Genomic DNA, 18,943 nt, shown 5'->3' with positions numbered 1-18,943 from the left:
AGTCCCTGGCAATCCTCGGAACCATTTTCTCCGCTTTTTTCCGTCACGAACCCACACTATAGTTTTATTTGAGCATCCTGGCATTGTTTTATGATCTCTCAGCTATTCAGAATTAGCGTATATGGGAACTTCTGTAGTTGTTCATCTATTTTCAGGACTTCGTCGGATAAATAGCTCAATCATTAGAAATGAAGGATTTTATGCATCGAGACATCTACAGAGAACCTCATGACATTGAAGAAGATTTTTCTTGTTCAAATATTTCCAGCAAGATTAAGATTAAGGATGCCATATTCATGGATATCACCTGTGATTGTAGGCCTGCAAGCTTTCCTTTGATCTACAAGCAACTCTTTTTTCCTGTACTTGACATGTACTGTAGTTTACGCTCGAAATGACTTTTAATTGTGTTAACAGAAGCGCAAAGTCAAATAGAAGTAGTTTTTGTGGTAAACAGGAAAATTGCTAGGAAATTTCCTTAATTATTACTTCTAAAATTAATCTCCACTATTAAGGGCCACTCTGCTAAGCTTGCAGTTAACGTGACTTTCGTAAACATTTCCTACCTCTACATTTATTGTGCTATAATAATCTTATTGTTCGTTATTCCAGCAGGCATATCGGACTTTGTAGGTGAATTTCGACTGAGACGCTCGAGAACGACTGCATTGCCAACATCGTTCTATTCCCATGAACATGCCGAATCGACGTAACTTTTGACGATAATTATTGACAGCACATTCCTCGCAGGATTCCACCCAGTGAGTTCATTTTTTTTTTGTGAGTTTCGAAGTGGCATCACCAAATAACGACCTATTAGTCAGTTTTTTTTTTGCACGTGTTTCACGCAAGTGCAGTGAAATTTTATAATTCTACGTAACTTTTGCTAATTTTATTTACTAGCACTTCTTGAGGTAGTCGCTGTTTTAATGGAACCCGATCCGTCGCTAAAGATAACGATCCCGAATCGGCTGAACCCATTGTTTTCAGCGTGTCTTAAGGATGCTACTATACGTAGGCTCAAATTTTCCTAAGTTCTACTAACTAGATTGTTTTGTGTTTTGTTTATAGCTGTTTATATTTACTGGTTATTTGTATTTTATTTTATTTATTGTTTATATTTTTGTATTTATAGCTGAGCTTTGTGTACTACTTTTACTTTCGTCTCTTTATATTTTAGGAAACTTGTGCACCAAGCGAAAGGGACCTCTGGGCCATTATCAGTTGGATTTTCTTCTATTAGAATCTTTATATTCTTGAGAATGCTGCATATATTTCGGGTGTTGCTGACTCAGCTAGATTCCGGTTATCTTTCAAACAAGAAACCGTGTATGGTTTTGTTTATTGCGTGGTTAGTCGTAGCGAAGTCCTACTATGATGTAAGTTTTTCATGTTTTTCTTCACTATCTGAGTAGAACTTTCTCAGACATTACGAGAATACATTCCAACAAATCCTATCCTTTGTGGAAAATATTATTTGTGTGAACATCTGACTCTCAGGCAAAACCGACTTTCAAAAGATGGGGACGTATTGGACGAATAATTGCGAATGTTGACGAATATTCGAAGATTGTAGGTATTACTTCATTTTATGAAATAAATTCGTATTTTCTGCTTCTTAGTGTTGAGCCTTAATTCTGCGTGGAATATTGTGTAACTTGCGAATTTCACGGAAAAATTAAGTTTTCCCCTTAGGTCCATTTTGTTCATTTCTACAACCGTTCTTATTTATTTGCAGCTCTCTCGTGAAGTTATAGCAAGCGATGAGCGATTTTTGAATTTCACAAACTTGTTAGCGAAAAGGGACCGGCCTCCTTATCTACTCTATGTACGTGGCATCAACATCGCCTTTCATAATACTGTAATTGTTTGTATTTTCCCACCAGATTGATGAAGGATACTTCGATGTGACACTGAACCATCTGTGTAATCTGGAGTATATGCGTGGTTCCACTCAGTAGGATTTTGTACTTCCTTTGCAACGTTGCTGTGAACTTTTATGCTTTTTTTTTCTAGGAGGTTGGCTGTGGTTTCGTTTGATCCCGAAATGGAGAAAAAACTGAATACCTTGCGCCCGAGCATCCCAACAGTTACTCTTGATTTTTCGGTGGTGAAGGTATTTTTGTATTTTTCCAACGTAGTAGGAAGGGTTTAGTGTAGCGGTTAGAGGTTCCGCTTTTACGGATTTCAAGTGGAGAGTTCCTGAAAGAAATCCAAATTGTCGTAAAGAGGGCTCGGAAGATGTGGCGCGTGCACAAGGCTGGCGCGCTCCGATCGAACTCGTTGTAGAAAATAGCGCACCGCAACGCTCGAAGCCGTATCGTCCGGGCAGTTTATTGCGGCAATTAGGAAGAAATGGGCAGAATCACCCTCCTCTCCATAATCTACGACCCCGTATAGGAACTCTCCACCTGAAATCCGTACCACCTCTTCAGATTCGTGGGGTGATGCCTTTAACGGGTAACCACAAAGAATAGAACATGAAACTACTTTGGATGAAAGATAAAAGATTAAGAATATATGTGATAGGTACATAAGATTTTTTTCTCGACACTTGTCGAGTACCCGTAGGATCTTATGGTATGTTTTCGAGTCATTAGCGAATAGTGGGCAGTTTTCGGCTTATCTTTGCATTAATTTACTCTTCTCACGATTTACATTTCAGAAATCTCTCCCGAAAAACCTCGAAAATCGGAGCTATGTCATCTATCAGCTTGTCCTGATGCTAAGATCACACATCGCTTCTATTCTTTCCAGCCGAGGAATAAGTTTTTGGTCAATGCAGCAGGTAGTGTAACAGCTCCTACTAATTTGGATTTCGTCGCGTTTAGAGCGATGTTAGCTTCCTCTTTTGAGAACAGAATGATACCGTGCGTTGGCACCATTACTGTGGTGAAGTGTATACCTCATAGTTTAGGACTCGATATGGACTGAAAATTTCGTCTCGATGAACGTGGAACAACATTACCCGAATTCGCTGCTAATATTTGATACTGTCGGGAATGATCAAGTATGGATGTAAATTAATAGTTTCTTGGCAAAAGGTTTGGAAAATGTGTGGAGATGTGTATAGCAGCCGTAACCGTCAAAGTTCCTGAGATATAGTTGAGTTAGAACGACCTGAAGTGTAACCGGCTGCGATAAAGTTCGCCCTTATTCATCTTTGCGGTCCGTTTGCGGCAAGCGAAGGTCTCACCTCGGTTGAAACCGTTAACTGCACTGCGTCCATTCGAGCTTAGCTGCTTACGCAGTTGCGCCAGGCTTCGGGTCACTTTTAACCGTCACAACTGCATACATGTGACTGAGATCTGCCGCTATTTTTCCGTAGTGTGATATGTGAATCCAGACTACTACAGAGTACTCAGTGAGAGCGTCGAAGCACAAGAGACATCAAGAGAAACGAGGTATTTTGCGAATTTTGCGCGTACATAACGACATTTTTTTTTCTCGTTTGGGTCGATGTGGCTTTTAAGAAGATTATATGCTAGGTGCAGGTGAACTTCAACAAAGGATTACATTAATCTGGATGAGAAATGAGAGCTGTGTTCATAACTTGTGCGTCTGACACATATGATAAATGGTTACTGGTTTCAAACAAAAAAATGTTGCATTTATCTTGACTTTAAAAAATAAAGGAAATATGGAGCACCGCATTATTTGTGGGGTGACCTAATATATCAATCTGAACGATGACGGATTCTAAACATGGCATAGTGTCGCCTCGTTCGCATTAAGTAATGTGTAGAACTTTGAAAAAATATGAGCACATTTCCGGATTTCCTTTTACAGAGTCAAAACAGTTATTATAAGAACGCTTTGTTCCTTATTCAAACAATGTCCTAAGGTTTTCGCAGTTTTCGCAGCTGAGGAAAATGAGAGAGGATCATTCAAAATCGATTCTACAGCTACATTCCCTTGACACCAATATAACTTGGAAATTTCGTTCGAAATTTTCGAAAAAAGGGAATTGTTTTTTTTTCATTCCAAACAGAGCCTGATGCACGCATGAAGAGAAAAAAAATAAAGATGTAGATTTTATAGCGTATTGCATTGTTGGTATGTTTTTGTAGTAATTTCTTCTTGTAGTAGTTTGTAAGTAATTTGTAGTAATTCTTTCTAACGAGTTTCAATATGTGTTAATTCAACATATGTGTGGGCAAAAAACTCCATCTATTTCAGTTTTCTAAATACGATAGGCTAATGCACGGTTGGATATGCGGATCTACGTTCTTTGTGCGAGCTAGCCCAGTCACGGTGGAATTTTTTAAGAAGGTCCGTTTATATTTCCGAAAGTTAGATAACATGTTTGAAGCCTGCAGTTACGGAGTATACACGTCCGTTATATAGCGATGCGAAGTGAACTGGACGGGCGAAAGAACTAAAAAGAAGCATTGTAAGCGAACGAGCTACAGACTAATCCAGTGTCAAGGTTATACATTTAAGAGACAGTTTTAACTAAACGTAGCAATCAATACAAACGAAGTTTTAAAATAAGAGGAAAGGCCTCGCATTGATTATCATAACTGTCTTCTTCAGCACTGAGAATGTATAAGAATCTAGGACTTTTTCTTACCACAGTACCACTTTCTTACAAAAGGATCTTCGACCGTCACCTGCAACTCGTTGTATTCTGCAAAGATATGAAGGAACTTATGCCTATTTTAGAAGTCCACTAAGAACTCAGCGGTGCTCAAATCGTACCGAACTTTCCAGCACAAAACCAACGAAAGGTTTCCTCATTTGAAAAGGATCTGAGAAGGCGATAGTTAAAGGCATCACCCCACGAATCTGAGGTGGTGCAGATTTCAGGTGGAGTATTCGTATACGGGATGGGAGACTATGGAGAGGGGGGTGATTCCGTCCATTTCTTCCTAATTGCCGTAAAAAACGGCCTGGAAGATACGGCTCCATTCGTTTTGGCGCACCATTTTGTACAAGAGGTTCGATTGGAGCGCGCCAGTCTTGTGCGGCGCCGCATCTTCCAGGCCGTTTTTTTACGGCAATTAGCAAGAAATGGACGGAATCACCTCCCTCTCCGTAGTCTCCCATCCCGTATACGAATACTCCACCTGAAATCTGCACCACCTCAGATTCGTGGGATGATGCCTTTAAATCGACAGGTCATTACTGAAAGCGAATAGCTGAGTCACTTGGGGCCCTAGAACCTAGGCATTAATTTTAGACGATGCATGACATGTAGACTAAAATTATTAATTAAAATTAAGGTGAAAAAGGAACATGGAGCTGGAAGTACTTATGGTTTAACTTTCAATACATCTAGGTTACATTAGACTAACTATTAAATTTCTTGGACTCTTGAAGACTGAAGCTTAGGTTTAAGGCACCGACCAACTTAGCTGTTCACTTCCAACGATGAACGGTCGATTGATGAACTCAACGATTGTACTCTCAAACCGAAAAGGCATTACTCACTTAAGAACGGTTCTTCTGCTTCATGAAGGTTTTTACCCTCAAAAGTAGAGTTCAATTAGAGTGGGATTGAGTTTCTCCATCACACCTAATTACCTTTGTATCATATAAATATGCCTATTATTGCAAAGCTGTCTACTGTCCTTAAATTAGAATTCTTATGTATTTATTTGGACGACTAACTTTTGAATGCACCTTCAACCTAGGTGGCACTAATGATGACTCGTCGACAGTCTCCGGATTCATCGATTATGACCTACCTGTGCGGTGCACCACATTACCAGTGCGCCAAAATGCCTCGATGGTTCGTTCTATCGGTTTATTTACTCTGTCGTGGTAAGTGATGACCACTTCAAAAAAGTGTGCAATCTCGCTAAATGATGTGGTTGCTAATCTACAAGGAGTCGTAGGACCATGATTGTCCTACAGTACTGAAAATTGTTTCAGGTTGGTTTCGTCCTCAAATTTCTTCATGGGTAATAGAAATGTGACGCCTGTCGTGATACAGGTGAGTCGTTACTGTCGTTTTTGATGTTGTGGGGGTTCAAACGTCATCTTTTTTTGCTCGGACTTCAATTGGAAAAAAAAACTTCTTTATGGATGAGAACATGGAGGATTTTAACTAATGATTCATTCACTGCATACATCTACTTCTCAAATTCGTTGCCAGCTTGACGGATGGAGGCGAGAAGCCGAGAATGTTTGAGATGCTGCTTGCTCATGAAAAAATACCTACAAAAGCGATATTGGCAGGTCACATCGTTTGAGTCCCTTTCGAGAAAATGTGTGCTTACAAAAAGGAATCGGAAACTAGATGGAGCAGCTAACCATTTTCCAAATAGCACCTCAGTTCATTTTTCTAAGAGTACTGAGCATCGGATGAACGAACAAACCTCTTTATTAGTTTTGTGATAGTTCTCCTGCGAGGTTTTTAGATGGAACCTTTTATTTGCCTGACGTTTCGGCTTTTTCGCCGTCTTCAGAGGTCTAAATAGAGGATGACTGGAGCAATGCTACGTTTATCCCGTCAAGTGCCACTATCACAAAACACAGACAGATTATGCCGAGGTTTCAAGATAGAGAACATTCGAACCTCTTTATTAGATTGTTTGAGGTTCGGATGACGCTCACTAGATCCTATTAATTCCTACGTCAGCATGTAGAGTATAGACATGGTATGGTGCCGCGGAAACAGCTGGCGAAGACTTCGAGACTGCTTGGAGCTGATTTATAGCAATGCGTCTTTACGGCGTTTTCTTGTTTAGAACTTAAACTTTTATGTCCACGTGACTTGAACAACATTTAAATCGGATGTTTTTTTTCACATGTTAGATCTGGCACTTAAGGTTTCTTCGCTAAATAAACATAATTCTAAATAATGCTTTGCTCGTGATGATTGAGGAAATGTGGCCTCCAAACAACCTTTCCAGGTAGATCATAAATCGGAGCTATCAAAAATGGAACTGTTCAGAAAAGAAGGTTTTGTATTCATTAATGATGACCACACGTGTAATGCGACAGCCGTTATTCGTATCAAGTGGGTTACCCTAATTTCTGTTGATATTTTCAATTCTGGTTTTTATCCTGTATTTCTTGCCGTTTATCAGTGTCACGCTCTCATTGATTGGTTCACCGTAACTTACAGGATTGCCTTAACGCGCTAATGGTTTGATTGGATTGATGGAACTTTTACTGCTCTTTAAAAAACTGTAATTAATGTTTGACCTATTCATTTGTCTTTTCTTCTTATTCAGGGAGACCGTTACTGTTGCACTTGACGAAGTTCGGGCAAACCCGACTGAACAAGATGAAGTGTCATTCTTCACCCACATCCTCTGGTGTCTTCATCGTTGGATCGGACTAGATCCATACTATAACAGGCGTTTCTTACGTGTACATGAAGGAATAGTTTAATAAACGATCATCCCTAATTTTTTTCGGTAATGTAAATCCAGTCCTCGATCGCTGCTTATTTTCAAACTTTGCTGTTAATGTGGTTATAAGCTGTGCTGGTAGGAAGTTCCGTAGGTGTTAACCATATTTCTGTCGTACTTGTAGTGGTACAAGTCCTTTGCCTCCCTCGAAAGTTTCTGCGGCAACTGTAGGGGATGACTCATGATGCTGACTGAGGACGATAATCTTTCGTAAGTAAATCGTTGAATTTTTCGCAAGACTACTGAATTCTTCGAGTTCGTCTACATTCATCGGAATGGGTTACCAGTTTACATTAATATGAAGCAATAGGAAGTAAGAGGAGAAAAGTATTAATAAAAGATGGTTGACAGACACCGGATACTCCAATCCGTTCTCATCATCCTACATAATGGGAACTGTCTCTATAATTATCTTGAGGGTGTTTGGAGCCATTTCGGGAAGTGTTACATTTATAAAGGGCTCCATTGAGATCCATGTCTTATTCATATAACTTAGTGTTAGTGCAATTTTTCCATCAATTTCTGGTTGATGAATCTTGGTGGATGCTATCATGTACGCAATAAATCGTATGTAGCCAAACTCCAGATAGACAGCATCACTTTCGTCATATTTCTCAGGTAGTGCGCTCCGACCATCCACAACAGATGCGATGATTTTTCAACGGATCGCAGCGCCCAGCATATGTAGCTATTGTTTGCGTAATACACGAATCCAAACAAACACATTTCCAGATGCTTTTAAGAGGTATTTTCCTCTTTTCCTAAGGTTCCAGGATAAGAAAATGCTACTAGAATTCGTTTCTTGTGATGGTCGACACCAATTTCTCCTCCAGCGGAAACTCGAGTATCTAATTTCGGCTGTTACAAATTACATTTTGAAATAACTTTGAAAATGCCTTCTTATTATTATCTGATCAAGTTGAAGGAAATGCAGCAAGAGATGAAATGGTCTGCGTTACACGTTTTGTCTGAAGGTACCGAAGAAAAGGTGGTGTAAAATTGTACGCGGTATTTTCTATTGGAGGTACAAGTTTTGAGGGATTCGTAAAAGATGACGTAAGTAGTATCAAATCGCATCGGACTATCTTGATCATATTCATATTAAAGTGTCATCATTTCTCTCTAAAAAATCAGTACCTGCCAGTAAAAAAAAAATAAAAAAAATAAATAAAAAAAGTAAAAAAAGTAAAAAATCAGTACCTTTCACAAAAATGTGAACAACATATTTTCTTTATTGTCTAACCATATCGACTGTTGTCCCAGCAAAACACAATTTGCTGGAAACGCTGCTTTTTGTATCAATTTAAAGAAATATGTAGGTGATGGACATCGATTGCTGTGTGGGGCACATGGAAACATGCTTCATCAACGAAAACATGTGAGTAGATGTTTCGGGGAATTCAAAAGTGGCGGTTTTGACACTAGTGACAATGAACGTGAAGGGAGTGCATTTGGTGGGATCAGATGATTGATGCAATTGAGCATTAAAACTCAAACGCCCTCAATATGCCAGGAGTCATGACAAAGGGCACAACGCTTGGTCACATGTTGCAAAAATCGTCAAGGAAGCTTTGAAGGCGCTTGGGATGTCCTACCCCACCCGAAGTATCCACTAATCGGTGTTCCTTTCGACTGTGACTTGCTCCAGTCGATGACTCATGAATTGGCCAAGCAGCACTTCACTTCCTACGAAGAAGCCAAAAATTGAGTTGATTCTTCTTGCATCGCCTCAAAGGACGAGGGAATTTTTCAACGAGGAATCCGTGTGCTGCCTGAAAAATGGGGGAAAGTCGTAGCTAACGGTGGACAGTACTTCGAATAAAATATATCACAACAGTTTCTCTGCATAAAGCTTCAAAGTTACAAAAAACACCCATAACTTAGTTGTACAACTAATATTTTAAAATCTAGTGAACAACAGCTGTTGATGCTTTATAGTTGATTGTAAGAGAAAGTAGAGAACCAGTAGAGAAACTGAAAAATAATTCAGCCTTAGAAAACACACTGTTAGAATTAATATGGGCGGTATCAGTGTGACAGCAGAGCATTCTTTTCACAATTTTATCCAGTACATGACTAACATCGAACTTGTGCACAATAATGAGGTGCAAATCCTATTAGTCAAGCACTTAATATTAACCTTCTACTCAAATTTAATTCACATTCACTCAAAATTGTGTTGTTCGAACGTTCGTTCATTGTATCAACGTTTCCCAGCAACTTTTGGAGGTGGCTTTGCTGTACATGGCGGCGGTTTCGGTGGTGCTGGACCCGTTTTATTTGGTGGTGGTTTTGATGGTGGTCCTGGAGCCGCGTTATTTGCGTCCGGTTTCCCTGCTTCCTTTGATGCTTTCGGCTGTGAGGCTAAAATTAGATCTTACGCATTGTGTAACTTTAATCAAATAGATGTATATATATATATATATATATATATATATATATATATATACTTGGAAGTCCGAAGAATCACGTTGAGGTTCAATTGTCAGCACGTGGAAATCTTTCGCTTTTAGTAGCAAAGGTTTGCGAATCTTTCCGGTTCTTATACACAGCTTCGAACATTGAACGTAAAGAAATTTTTCCTTACTGTTGCTTGCTTTGCGTTTTAAGGTTTGTGCCGGAACGCGTAAAAACGTCAATTGTTATAGGAGAAGGCAGCAAGAAACTACACATGAGTGTTCTGCATGTGGGACCAAAAATTTGGAGGTTGTTATATTAGATGGATACAAAAAATTGTTGTTATATCAAATGACATATGAGAGAACCGATAGTTCACAAACTCCATTAAAGATATGGATTTTGAGGAAAGACACGAGTGCAAGGATTTCTTGGGTACGATTTCAGTGGCTGTGCTGCTTTTCGAATAGCTATAAATTTTCTTCTTAATAAATCTCACTTTTCTTACACTTAAGGATCGATGTCGGCGAAAGGGAAAGAAGCGTTGAGGATGTCCTTCATTTGGGTTTTTCTTGCACACATTCGGCGACAATTTTACCACTAACGAAACCATCATAAGGGGGAGTGACTGACGAAACGCCACTAAGCTGTCGTCAGTCACTCTACTTTATGATGCTACTTGCTCTTCACGTTTATGTTCCGTCACTAATCCAAACTCGAAAGCCTAGATCTGTCTCATTCGTTAGATGACACCTTTGCATGTGTAAAAAGTCATTTTGACTTATGCTCACTACCGCAAGCGTTTTCGAATGCAGAGACTCACGTTGTTTCACCGGCTGGGCGTTGTCTGCATCCTCGTCATCTTCACCACTCAACGAGTCCTCTTCTTTAGGATCACGATACATCATTATCACAAGTTTCTTCTGAAAGAAAAAAAGGACTTGGTTTTGAAGTCAGTGATGAAGTGTTGCATTGAAGCACTTTTTTACGATTGCATCCCGAAAAAGAAAATATTTGCATAAGTTCTATGAAGTGAATTCCATATGTTCATACTTCTTCAGTTAGTGCAGGTATTTCTTCGACATATAATCGAATAATTCTTCCACCGTATAATTTATAGGAAATTTCTTACTTCTACGTAGCAACATTGAAGCACTTCGTGCACGTGCGTTTTCGCGACTACCTAACGAAGATACGCGTTCACGACTTTCTTAACGTGACGAGAAGAAATATAGCGCGTGTTCTGGCTATGCTGAGCTTAAAAAGTGCGCTGTGATTCATCAACGATCCTTAATCGAGTCCAAGCGAGTGTTTGTAATGTGGTCGCGGGGTGAACGGAAATTTCTAAAGACAAGGAAGCCCTGCTGATTTATCTGGGACCCCTTTTACCTATGTTACTACACAAGTTCTGTAACCATCTGAAGGCGGAGATATAGGTGATGACTCATTGGTGAAGCTTAGAGACTTAGAGGATCGGAAGCAGTAGGAACGTGTCGAAATCCAATGCTGTGAGCTGTTGAACGATCGATCGCCACCGTAATGTATGTGGATTCGGAGGGCGATTCAAAGACACCAGCAACACGCGCCGTTAGTGCGCCCATACTGGAGTTGTGCCGATGAACGAACACAGTTACGTCAATAACAGATGAGCTTAGAAGAATATAGTTTCCTTGCGGATTATGCATTCATTTCACAAACGTGATGTGTATTATTAATTACAAATAATATATATATATATATATATATCGTGTACCGTATGATATATGCATCTTTTCGTTCAAAAATTAGTAGCATGTGAAATTTGTGTGCATTTTTATGGAACTCTTGTATGTGCAAAAGGCTTACTGCTGGAGCTTGAACGAATTCTTTCTTGACAATGACATTTGTTATGATTTCCTTCTCCTTCGTGATGTTGGTGTTCTAAAACTTATCCTTTGTTTGTTCTGGAATTTTTTTAACGACAAGGCACAACTATTTTACCTTAATATTCTCTTTCGAAGTATCCTTGACCTTCTCTTTGCTCTTATCCTTCTCCTTTTCCTTCTCTTTACCTTTATCCTTCTCCTTGTCCTTATCCTTTTCCTTGTCCTTATCCTTATCATCGGCTGCGTCGGGTTTCTTCTTCTCATCTGCTTTTTCTTTCCCCTCATCGTCCTCCTCTTGGTCGTTTATACCGAAGAAGAGTATCCGAAACTTCTTCTTCCCTACGTCACCTTCGCATAATTTCTGAAATTTGCTGCACCAACGCCTCGAAAACTGTGTTTCTGGTCTGTTGAAACAGCGCTACCTCTTGATATTTTGCCTGTTTCCAGACTAGTTCCATATTTGTTGTAGCCGAAGGGGCTACTGCTGTTACAATAGTAAATCTGGAAATGCGTTTTTTAAAACTCCACTGATTCTCATTTCAGAGGTTTTGTCGTACCTTTCTTTCCTTGGTGCCTCTTGTCCAGGTCTAAGACCTTTGAAGATTAGCTTGACTGTTGTCTAGAAGATCGATAGCTCTGTTGCGAACATTCTGATCCATTGTAAAAAAAAAAGTCATGTGCGACTCAGTGGAGTGTGGAACGTTGAACCGGAAGGGGTAGAGTGAGAGGTGGTAAATCTCTCACCCTGCCCCTTCGAGCTCCTCATTCTCTATTTCTGTCCTCGTCATCCAGCTTTAAATCAAAGCTCCCTTAGCTTGTTCAACTCTCACCGTAACTCCCGACTATGCTATCGATCCAGCCAATCCACCGTATCTGGATTGACTGGATCGATAGCATAGTCGGGTCAAAACGACATGAATCACGAGTGTAGTTACGGTGCATTTGCGTACACGCTGAAAACGGCGTGGTGGTGCCAGCAGTTGGGACCGAGGTGGGACCGTCGCATTTGCTGGTATGGGTGATGCCAGCAAGGGGTTCACCACACTCCTAGCCACTACGGTGCACCGAAGCGCCTCGAGAGAAGCTGCGTACGCAATTGCGTACGTGCTTCATGTCGCTTTGACTCTACTCTAAGCTTGCGTTAACCAATGGCCAGCTGCGAATAAACTTGTACTACATGTATCGATACCAAAGCTAATAATCACATCATCACAAAAAATAAGACGAGCTAGAGATGAGGTCAGGTGCCTTATTCCGTCCCGCTCCCCTTCCTGCTGTAAGCCAGTATTGTATAAATATCACAATGGCGTCTCCTACACCTATTTTATTCATACTTTACTCTTAAACCTTCCTGCGCAAACTCTAGCCCACCTTTTCATTAGGCTGAACTGCTCCATAAACAGGTCGCATTTTAAACATTCCTGGCCTTGTGCTCTTCATTTTGAACATGTACGTTTTGTCTGTATCATTGGTAATTGTCATTTCTGCCATTTGTTTGGAAGTGTTTGGCATAAAAGTCACCTAGAAAAGAACTTGACAATTCGAGAAACAAACGACAACAATAAAGCTACAGTAGTAAATTATTTGATAACAAGAGACTCACACTTTTTGATGGAACAAAAGTGAGGGCCGCTGCTGCCATTGCGGTTCAGAAGGTTAGTAGTATATAAGTCTTACTCGGGATGTTCACAGTTTTTTATACAAAACCGCTATCAGTCCTTCTAATCACTTTTTTTGGTGTAAATAGAAGCGCAACAGAAAGATATGAAAATAATAAACAAGTTCGTGCTTGACACCAACCCAGCGGTCTATGCACTCTCTCCGCTCTTAAAAATGATTACCGAAATGAAAAGTTATTGCAAGGATTAGCTCTGTTATGTTAAAATTTTCTTCTCTTTTCAAAAGAAAAAAATCTAAAATGGGAGTGTAGAATGAGAACATTTTGTCTTAGTTTGGAATATTTTTTAGTTCATTAATCTGAACCATTATTATTTTTTTATATCAGAGTTTATTTCAGCCTTCTTCCTATTGTTTATTTAGAGTTCTTCTTTTTACTGTTATTCAGAGTTCCAGAAATTCCTTAAGTGTCTCAAACATTGTAGCTTAAATCGTCGAATGCTCTAAAGATTGACTTTGTTACAGTAGTCATTTGAAATAACACACAGAATGACAAAACCGCAATTTTTTTCATTTGAGATTTTCTTAGAAAGACATCGCGTTTCTACAACTATTTTTATAGTTCATGGATCGTAAATGGAGAATTATAAGCGACGAGTAAGTCCGGTAGATGTGATAGTTGATGCTGTAATGTTAAAGATATGAAAGAGAGCTGAAATTTGATAAAACTGCCCGTGTTTCTGTTGTAGTTGCTTGATGTGTCCATCCACAGCAACCTGCACGCTTGCATAGGCAAATCTTCTCAATGAGAATTGTCAAATCAGCAATACCTTTAGTTTGGTGTTCTATGGGTAATCTTTGGTGATCCTACCCGTGTTCTGAGCTCTTAAGTGGTGCGCGCCTGAACACAAAGCGCACTCTACAGCGGCGGCATGTTGCAACCGCATGTAAGTATAAACGTTATATTCATTAAAATATAAAAAGGTAAAGTCACTGGAGTATCAATCCACTTCGGATGCGCCAACGCGTTTTACTGGAATTCGTAATCGTTGAGGTTTTGGAACGCGTGTTGGCCTATACAACGACCTGCGGGGGCCAATCGATGAGCAGGTCACTGCTGTTTTTATCCTCCCAAACAAGTCCCAGACCAATTTATCGAGCCGAGAGGGATGAAGAGCTCAATCGAAGGACGTCTAACCGACTGCTCCACACTCGCCTCGTCATATTCATTAAAAATTGAAGATTTACACGTCATGGGCATTACAAACCATACGACTAATGTTATTGGGCTTCGCTCATTTTTCTACGATGCGGATATATACGTCATAAGCGGTACGATGGTCAAATGACAATGACAGATATGGCATAAGCGCTTAAGAGGTTAAACCTTGTCAAGGTTTCTCATACAATTTGTTCAGAGGTGTCATCTATGATAGTAAACCTATTTTGGGAGTAGTTCAAAATTTTTGAAACGGTTGATTGTATCTAATGGAGCTATTATTGTCTTTCTACGGACGAATCTCATTTGGTGTGGAGTTACAAATCGTTTACGGTAGTTGACGGTGACCAAGAACGAATGAGACCCCTATGCCAACGTTTATTCGAGAGCGAATTCTTGATCAACACTTTCGCACGCATCTGTTTGTTTTTTCGTTTCGAAAATAGCCTGCTCTGCATTTACATCCACCTGGCCCGCATTCCAGAGTACAAATGGGCTGTAACAGTCGTTAACATTTCTGCAGTTATTCGTATTTATTATTTTTTAAAGGCCTTACATGATTATTAAACATGAAAAGAAACCTACGTTACGATCTTTACATTTGGCTTCACATCGTATATTGAAGCATTCGTCATAAACCTCGTTTTTTCTGCATCTTTTTGCTGAAATTAGTCCTACGAAACGAAATTCTAAGATTACGGCTTCAAATGAAACCCAAAACACCGAAGCGGGAGACGAAATAGGTCAGATTTGTACCCACTAATCGTTTTTAAAAGATCTTTTGCTATCCTAAAGCTCTTCTAGCACGAAATGTCACATATTATTTCTTTATTTGTTTTATTGTGCAGGAGATATTTTTGCTGTTTTTTTTTTGGAAGCTCAATGGGGAATTTTAGGAACATCCTTTTTGGTCTCTTGACTAACGGTTCCCTCCCTAAAGGCTACGCTTGGGAGATATTCGGTGTGAGGAACGGTCAAGAGGTACCCGTATGATGTGCCGCCGCGTATCCAGGAGGCTCATGAGCGTCGTTAATTGCACCGCGCGTCTCCTGATACCGTCATAATCGCTACAGTAGCCTGACTGCTCCTCTTGTGCTACGTCTTCAAGACGCCCCGCCTACGCCACCCTCCCCTCCCATTTCGCCGCATCTACTGCTCATATGATGCGCTTTTAAAATCGAATGGAAAGGAAAGAACATGATATTAGATGTTGTTGGAAGGTCTACATAAAGTGTGCTTGCAAGTTAATATAAAAGAAGGAAAGAATGAAATAGATTTGTATAAGTGATATGCCATTTAGAAATGCGAGTGAAAATGAAATTATCCTGTCTCGACTTGTTAGGTGGGAAACACTCATTCATCTCTGGGAATGCAAGAGATGTTTCAAAAAATGTCCCACTGATCGGTGTTATGCTACCATTTTTACTTTTTTCTTCGCTTTCTAAGGATTTCTTTTTGCTCATCTAGCTGGGTAAAATTGACGTCCAACGATCAACGAGGCGCGAATAATGCCTCACAGACATACACTGTACCTAAAGGTATATCTCGAAGATACAAAGGTCTCTGTTCGACACTAATATACCTAACCTGTCATATCGATTTTATACAGAGAATAGATAGAAATGAAGCGATAAAACGCTGTTGAAAGAAGTTTGAAGAACCATACAATTTCAAATTTCTATTATATAAAACTGTATAAAACGTACAAGCATGTATTGTATATTTTGACCACTTTGAAGTGATTTCATTTCATAGCAGCTAGCAAAACTCTCGGCCTAACTTCATATGATTCTCTCGCAATGTCTTTGCGGACCACACTAGGTAACTCTAGGCATATAGCTGGAATTTGAAAAGTTGTTTTGGTTGTTGTATGGATGCTTGCAGAGCAGCTTCTAGGATTTTGGATTGGTCTAAGCCTCGACTTTTTCTCGTGATCTACGAAGAAATTTCTCCTTAACTAATAGCGATTGTAATGGAATTTATGTGCGAGATAATCTTAGCTTTTCTAGAGTCTCACCTCTGCGACATATCACAATTTGAGCGATCAGTAGGATGAGAATCTAAAATTTACAACAATAAGCAAGGTTCATTTGATTTTCTTTGCTCTCATAACTTAGACTAACTTCGACTTACATTCACAACTTACAATTATTAGCGATCTCATAGGTCTCTGTTGATGAGCTAACCAAATACCCTGGAAGAATTTCTTTTTTTCAGGTATTATTCTAGACATAGCAGTTTATACTAATAATGGTTGAGGTGATGAGGTAGCTTAAATGAAGTTAGGGAAGCTGCGATAAATATGCTCAGGTTTGCCTCTCATCCTTTTATGCATCGCAATTTTTTTAATGCGTTCGCCAAAGTCATTGAATAAACAACAAATTCGCTAAATAAACACGATGCCGTTTTCTTCTTTATCACTTTCTTTGATTGCATGAAGGGATTTTCCTTTGTTGAGTAAGTGGCCCTTGATGACTACAAGTCGTGAAGTGCAGCTATACTTGAAGGATGAATCACACACTTCAAAATTTGGTAGTTTAGGATCCCTAAATTTGCTCAAAATTATCGATTGTGTACCATGATTTGGAAGTTCTTTTGAGGAATCTTCACCCATTGAAATGGAATTAGTTTCTTGTTTCATGTTTCATATCTGCGATACATAGCTTTACAAATGAAGTAATGCAGAGGAGAATAAACTTAGTTGAAGAATCCGTATGGACTTAGTAATCCCTTTAAGGCGTGTGAAATGGAATGGATTTCATCCAAAGATGCCTTAAATGGAAATTAAACGTCTGCACGAAATTGCATAAAATTCTTCATTTCGCTAGGTATCACCGTCACCTGTGCTCCCGTTGTTGATCGATTTGCTCGAGCGGGCACCAGTGATACCTTTATTTTCTTACATTATTTTCTTATTGTTATTGTTTTTTATACCACGTTATTATTTCAATGAATGTTTTGTTAGGACTAGCCTTCCTCACCTACTGAGGAGCCTCAAGGAAGGCTAGTTCTTAATTGGATCGTCTAGGTAGAAGCGAAACGATCCAATTAAACATTACCTCTATTTTATAATTTTAGCCTTTTTGTATATACTGAGTTAATATGTCTGTCTAGAGGGAAACCCAGGGACATAATAACTCAGCACCGCTTAGCGGGATTGTCATTACAATATACTCTTTAGAGGTAATTTTTCCTCAGTCACCAGTGGTGATTTTCTGGACCAGTGGTCTAGCGTCTCGTTGACGCGTTCTTTTCCTTTCAATTATAACATAAACAAATAACATATTCGATAACACAACTTTATTCAACTAATAAATACTTTTTTCATATCCATACTATTACAGAGTCCTCAGCACAATCGAAACAGCTATTCTTCAATATAGATTTTCTGCTTGGGTTTAGGTGGTAAATTCTCGTCTTCTTCAACAGTTTTAGCTAGTGCACGTTTTCTGACTTTATCCGTATTAGCAACCTCTGTACTTACAGACAATTCCTATAATAGGTGATGTCAATTCAGCGTTTTAATCTATATTTATATTCTGAATATAATTATATATATGATGCTCATTATATATATGTGTATATGGGTATGTGTATGTATGTATATATGTGAGTATATATATGTATGTGTATGTGTGTATATATGTGTATGTATATACGAATATATGTATATATATATATATATGTATATATATATATGTATATATATATATGTATATATATATATAAACGTAGCTCGCTATTTCTGCTATAATCATTATAGGCTATGTTGATATATATATATAATTTTACTCAAGTTTAACATTACAGGAACCTCAACTATTCTAAAATGCATATATGAATTCGTACGTTTTCTGTGTCTTCAGCCACCTTATCGTAGCATTCTATGGCTTTAAACTCCTCGATAGACATGGATCCCCAAGTAAGTTTACCGTCCTGGAACACTTATATTATTATCAATTTTAGTTTTAATATGATTGGAATGTCATTACCGCTAGATTTTTCTTTTCGGTATTTATCATTAGCTTTCTTATGCATATTCCTTGCCAGTCGTTGTACTCCCATCCTAATACTATCGCCAGCTCAGTCGCTCTCATCCTCTAAAAAGTATTATTAAACTCGTTGTTTTTAGTATTTGCCATAACTTATTTATGTAACCTTTTTTCTCCATTATTGGAAGTTATTGTGACAAATCCATTTTTAACCGACATCTCAGGAGGGATTCCTTTTTTGGACTGATAGTACTGTCTTATTTTCTTTCGCATGTAAAGGCTAAAATCATTTTTCATTCAGATTATTTGTACATGGCTTTACATAGCATGCATATACCTTTGTGAGAGTATATGTAAGCACGTGTATATACTTGTACATCTATTAGTCTTTACCTTAGATTCGCTAGATCGGTTATTGGAATGGTTTGATCCCGTAGCACTCTAACATTACTCCTTTCCCTCCGATTGTATTCCATCAGCCTCTTTCTT

The 18,943-nt window shown here is 38.9% G+C and overlaps 3 protein-coding genes across 6 annotated transcripts; 1 reads left to right on the top strand and 2 right to left on the bottom strand.

The window, feature by feature from the left end:
• Window positions 1–1,262: 1,262 nt before the first annotated feature.
• Window positions 1,263–7,344, top strand: RB195_005258 (uncharacterized protein; the record flags this gene model as incomplete). Of its 3 annotated transcripts, none has more annotated exons than XM_064177636.1 (13): window positions 1,263–1,379; window positions 1,501–1,572; window positions 1,739–1,828; window positions 1,887–1,957; window positions 2,017–2,116; window positions 2,666–2,788; window positions 2,918–3,010; window positions 4,180–4,272; window positions 4,348–4,429; window positions 5,637–5,766; window positions 5,878–5,938; window positions 6,861–6,967; window positions 7,185–7,344. In XM_064177636.1, 13 exons carry the CDS (start codon window positions 1,263–1,265, stop codon window positions 7,342–7,344), a joined length of 1,299 nt encoding a protein of 432 aa, XP_064034760.1. The 3 variants fall into 3 exon arrangements, with proteins under 3 accessions (XP_064034760.1, XP_064034762.1, XP_064034761.1); XM_064177637.1 differs by having other exon boundaries at window positions 1,332–1,379; XM_064177638.1 differs by lacking the exon at window positions 4,348–4,429 and having other exon boundaries at window positions 1,332–1,379; window positions 5,637–5,734.
• A 2,223-nt stretch (window positions 7,345–9,567) lies between these two features.
• RB195_005257 (uncharacterized protein) lies at window positions 9,568–13,268 on the bottom strand (the record flags this gene model as incomplete). Its single annotated transcript, XM_064177635.1, has 8 exons — window positions 9,568–9,728; window positions 10,585–10,684; window positions 11,607–11,681; window positions 11,742–11,987; window positions 12,049–12,127; window positions 12,184–12,245; window positions 12,998–13,147; window positions 13,230–13,268. The coding sequence occupies 8 exons, from the start codon at window positions 13,266–13,268 to the stop codon at window positions 9,568–9,570; spliced, it is 912 nt and encodes a 303-aa protein (XP_064034759.1).
• Window positions 13,269–14,862: 1,594 nt separating this feature from the next.
• RB195_005256 (uncharacterized protein) lies at window positions 14,863–18,559 on the bottom strand (the record flags this gene model as incomplete). Of its 2 annotated transcripts, XM_064177634.1 has the most annotated exons (6): window positions 14,863–14,958; window positions 15,048–15,124; window positions 16,480–16,522; window positions 16,609–16,656; window positions 18,312–18,398; window positions 18,455–18,559. In XM_064177634.1, 6 exons carry the CDS (start codon window positions 18,557–18,559, stop codon window positions 14,863–14,865), a joined length of 456 nt encoding a protein of 151 aa, XP_064034757.1. The 2 variants fall into 2 exon arrangements, with proteins under 2 accessions (XP_064034757.1, XP_064034758.1); XM_064177633.1 differs by lacking the exons at window positions 18,312–18,398; window positions 18,455–18,559 and having other exon boundaries at window positions 16,609–16,695.
• Between the last annotated feature and the right edge of the window lie 384 nt (window positions 18,560–18,943).

The sequence above is a fragment of the Necator americanus genome, chromosome I, assembly GCF_031761385.1.
Source record: "Necator americanus strain Aroian chromosome I, whole genome shotgun sequence".
Taxonomy (NCBI): Eukaryota; Metazoa; Nematoda; class Chromadorea; order Rhabditida; family Ancylostomatidae; genus Necator; species Necator americanus.
Note: the sequence above shows the minus strand (reverse complement) of the source record. Positions and strands in the feature narration are given on the sequence as shown.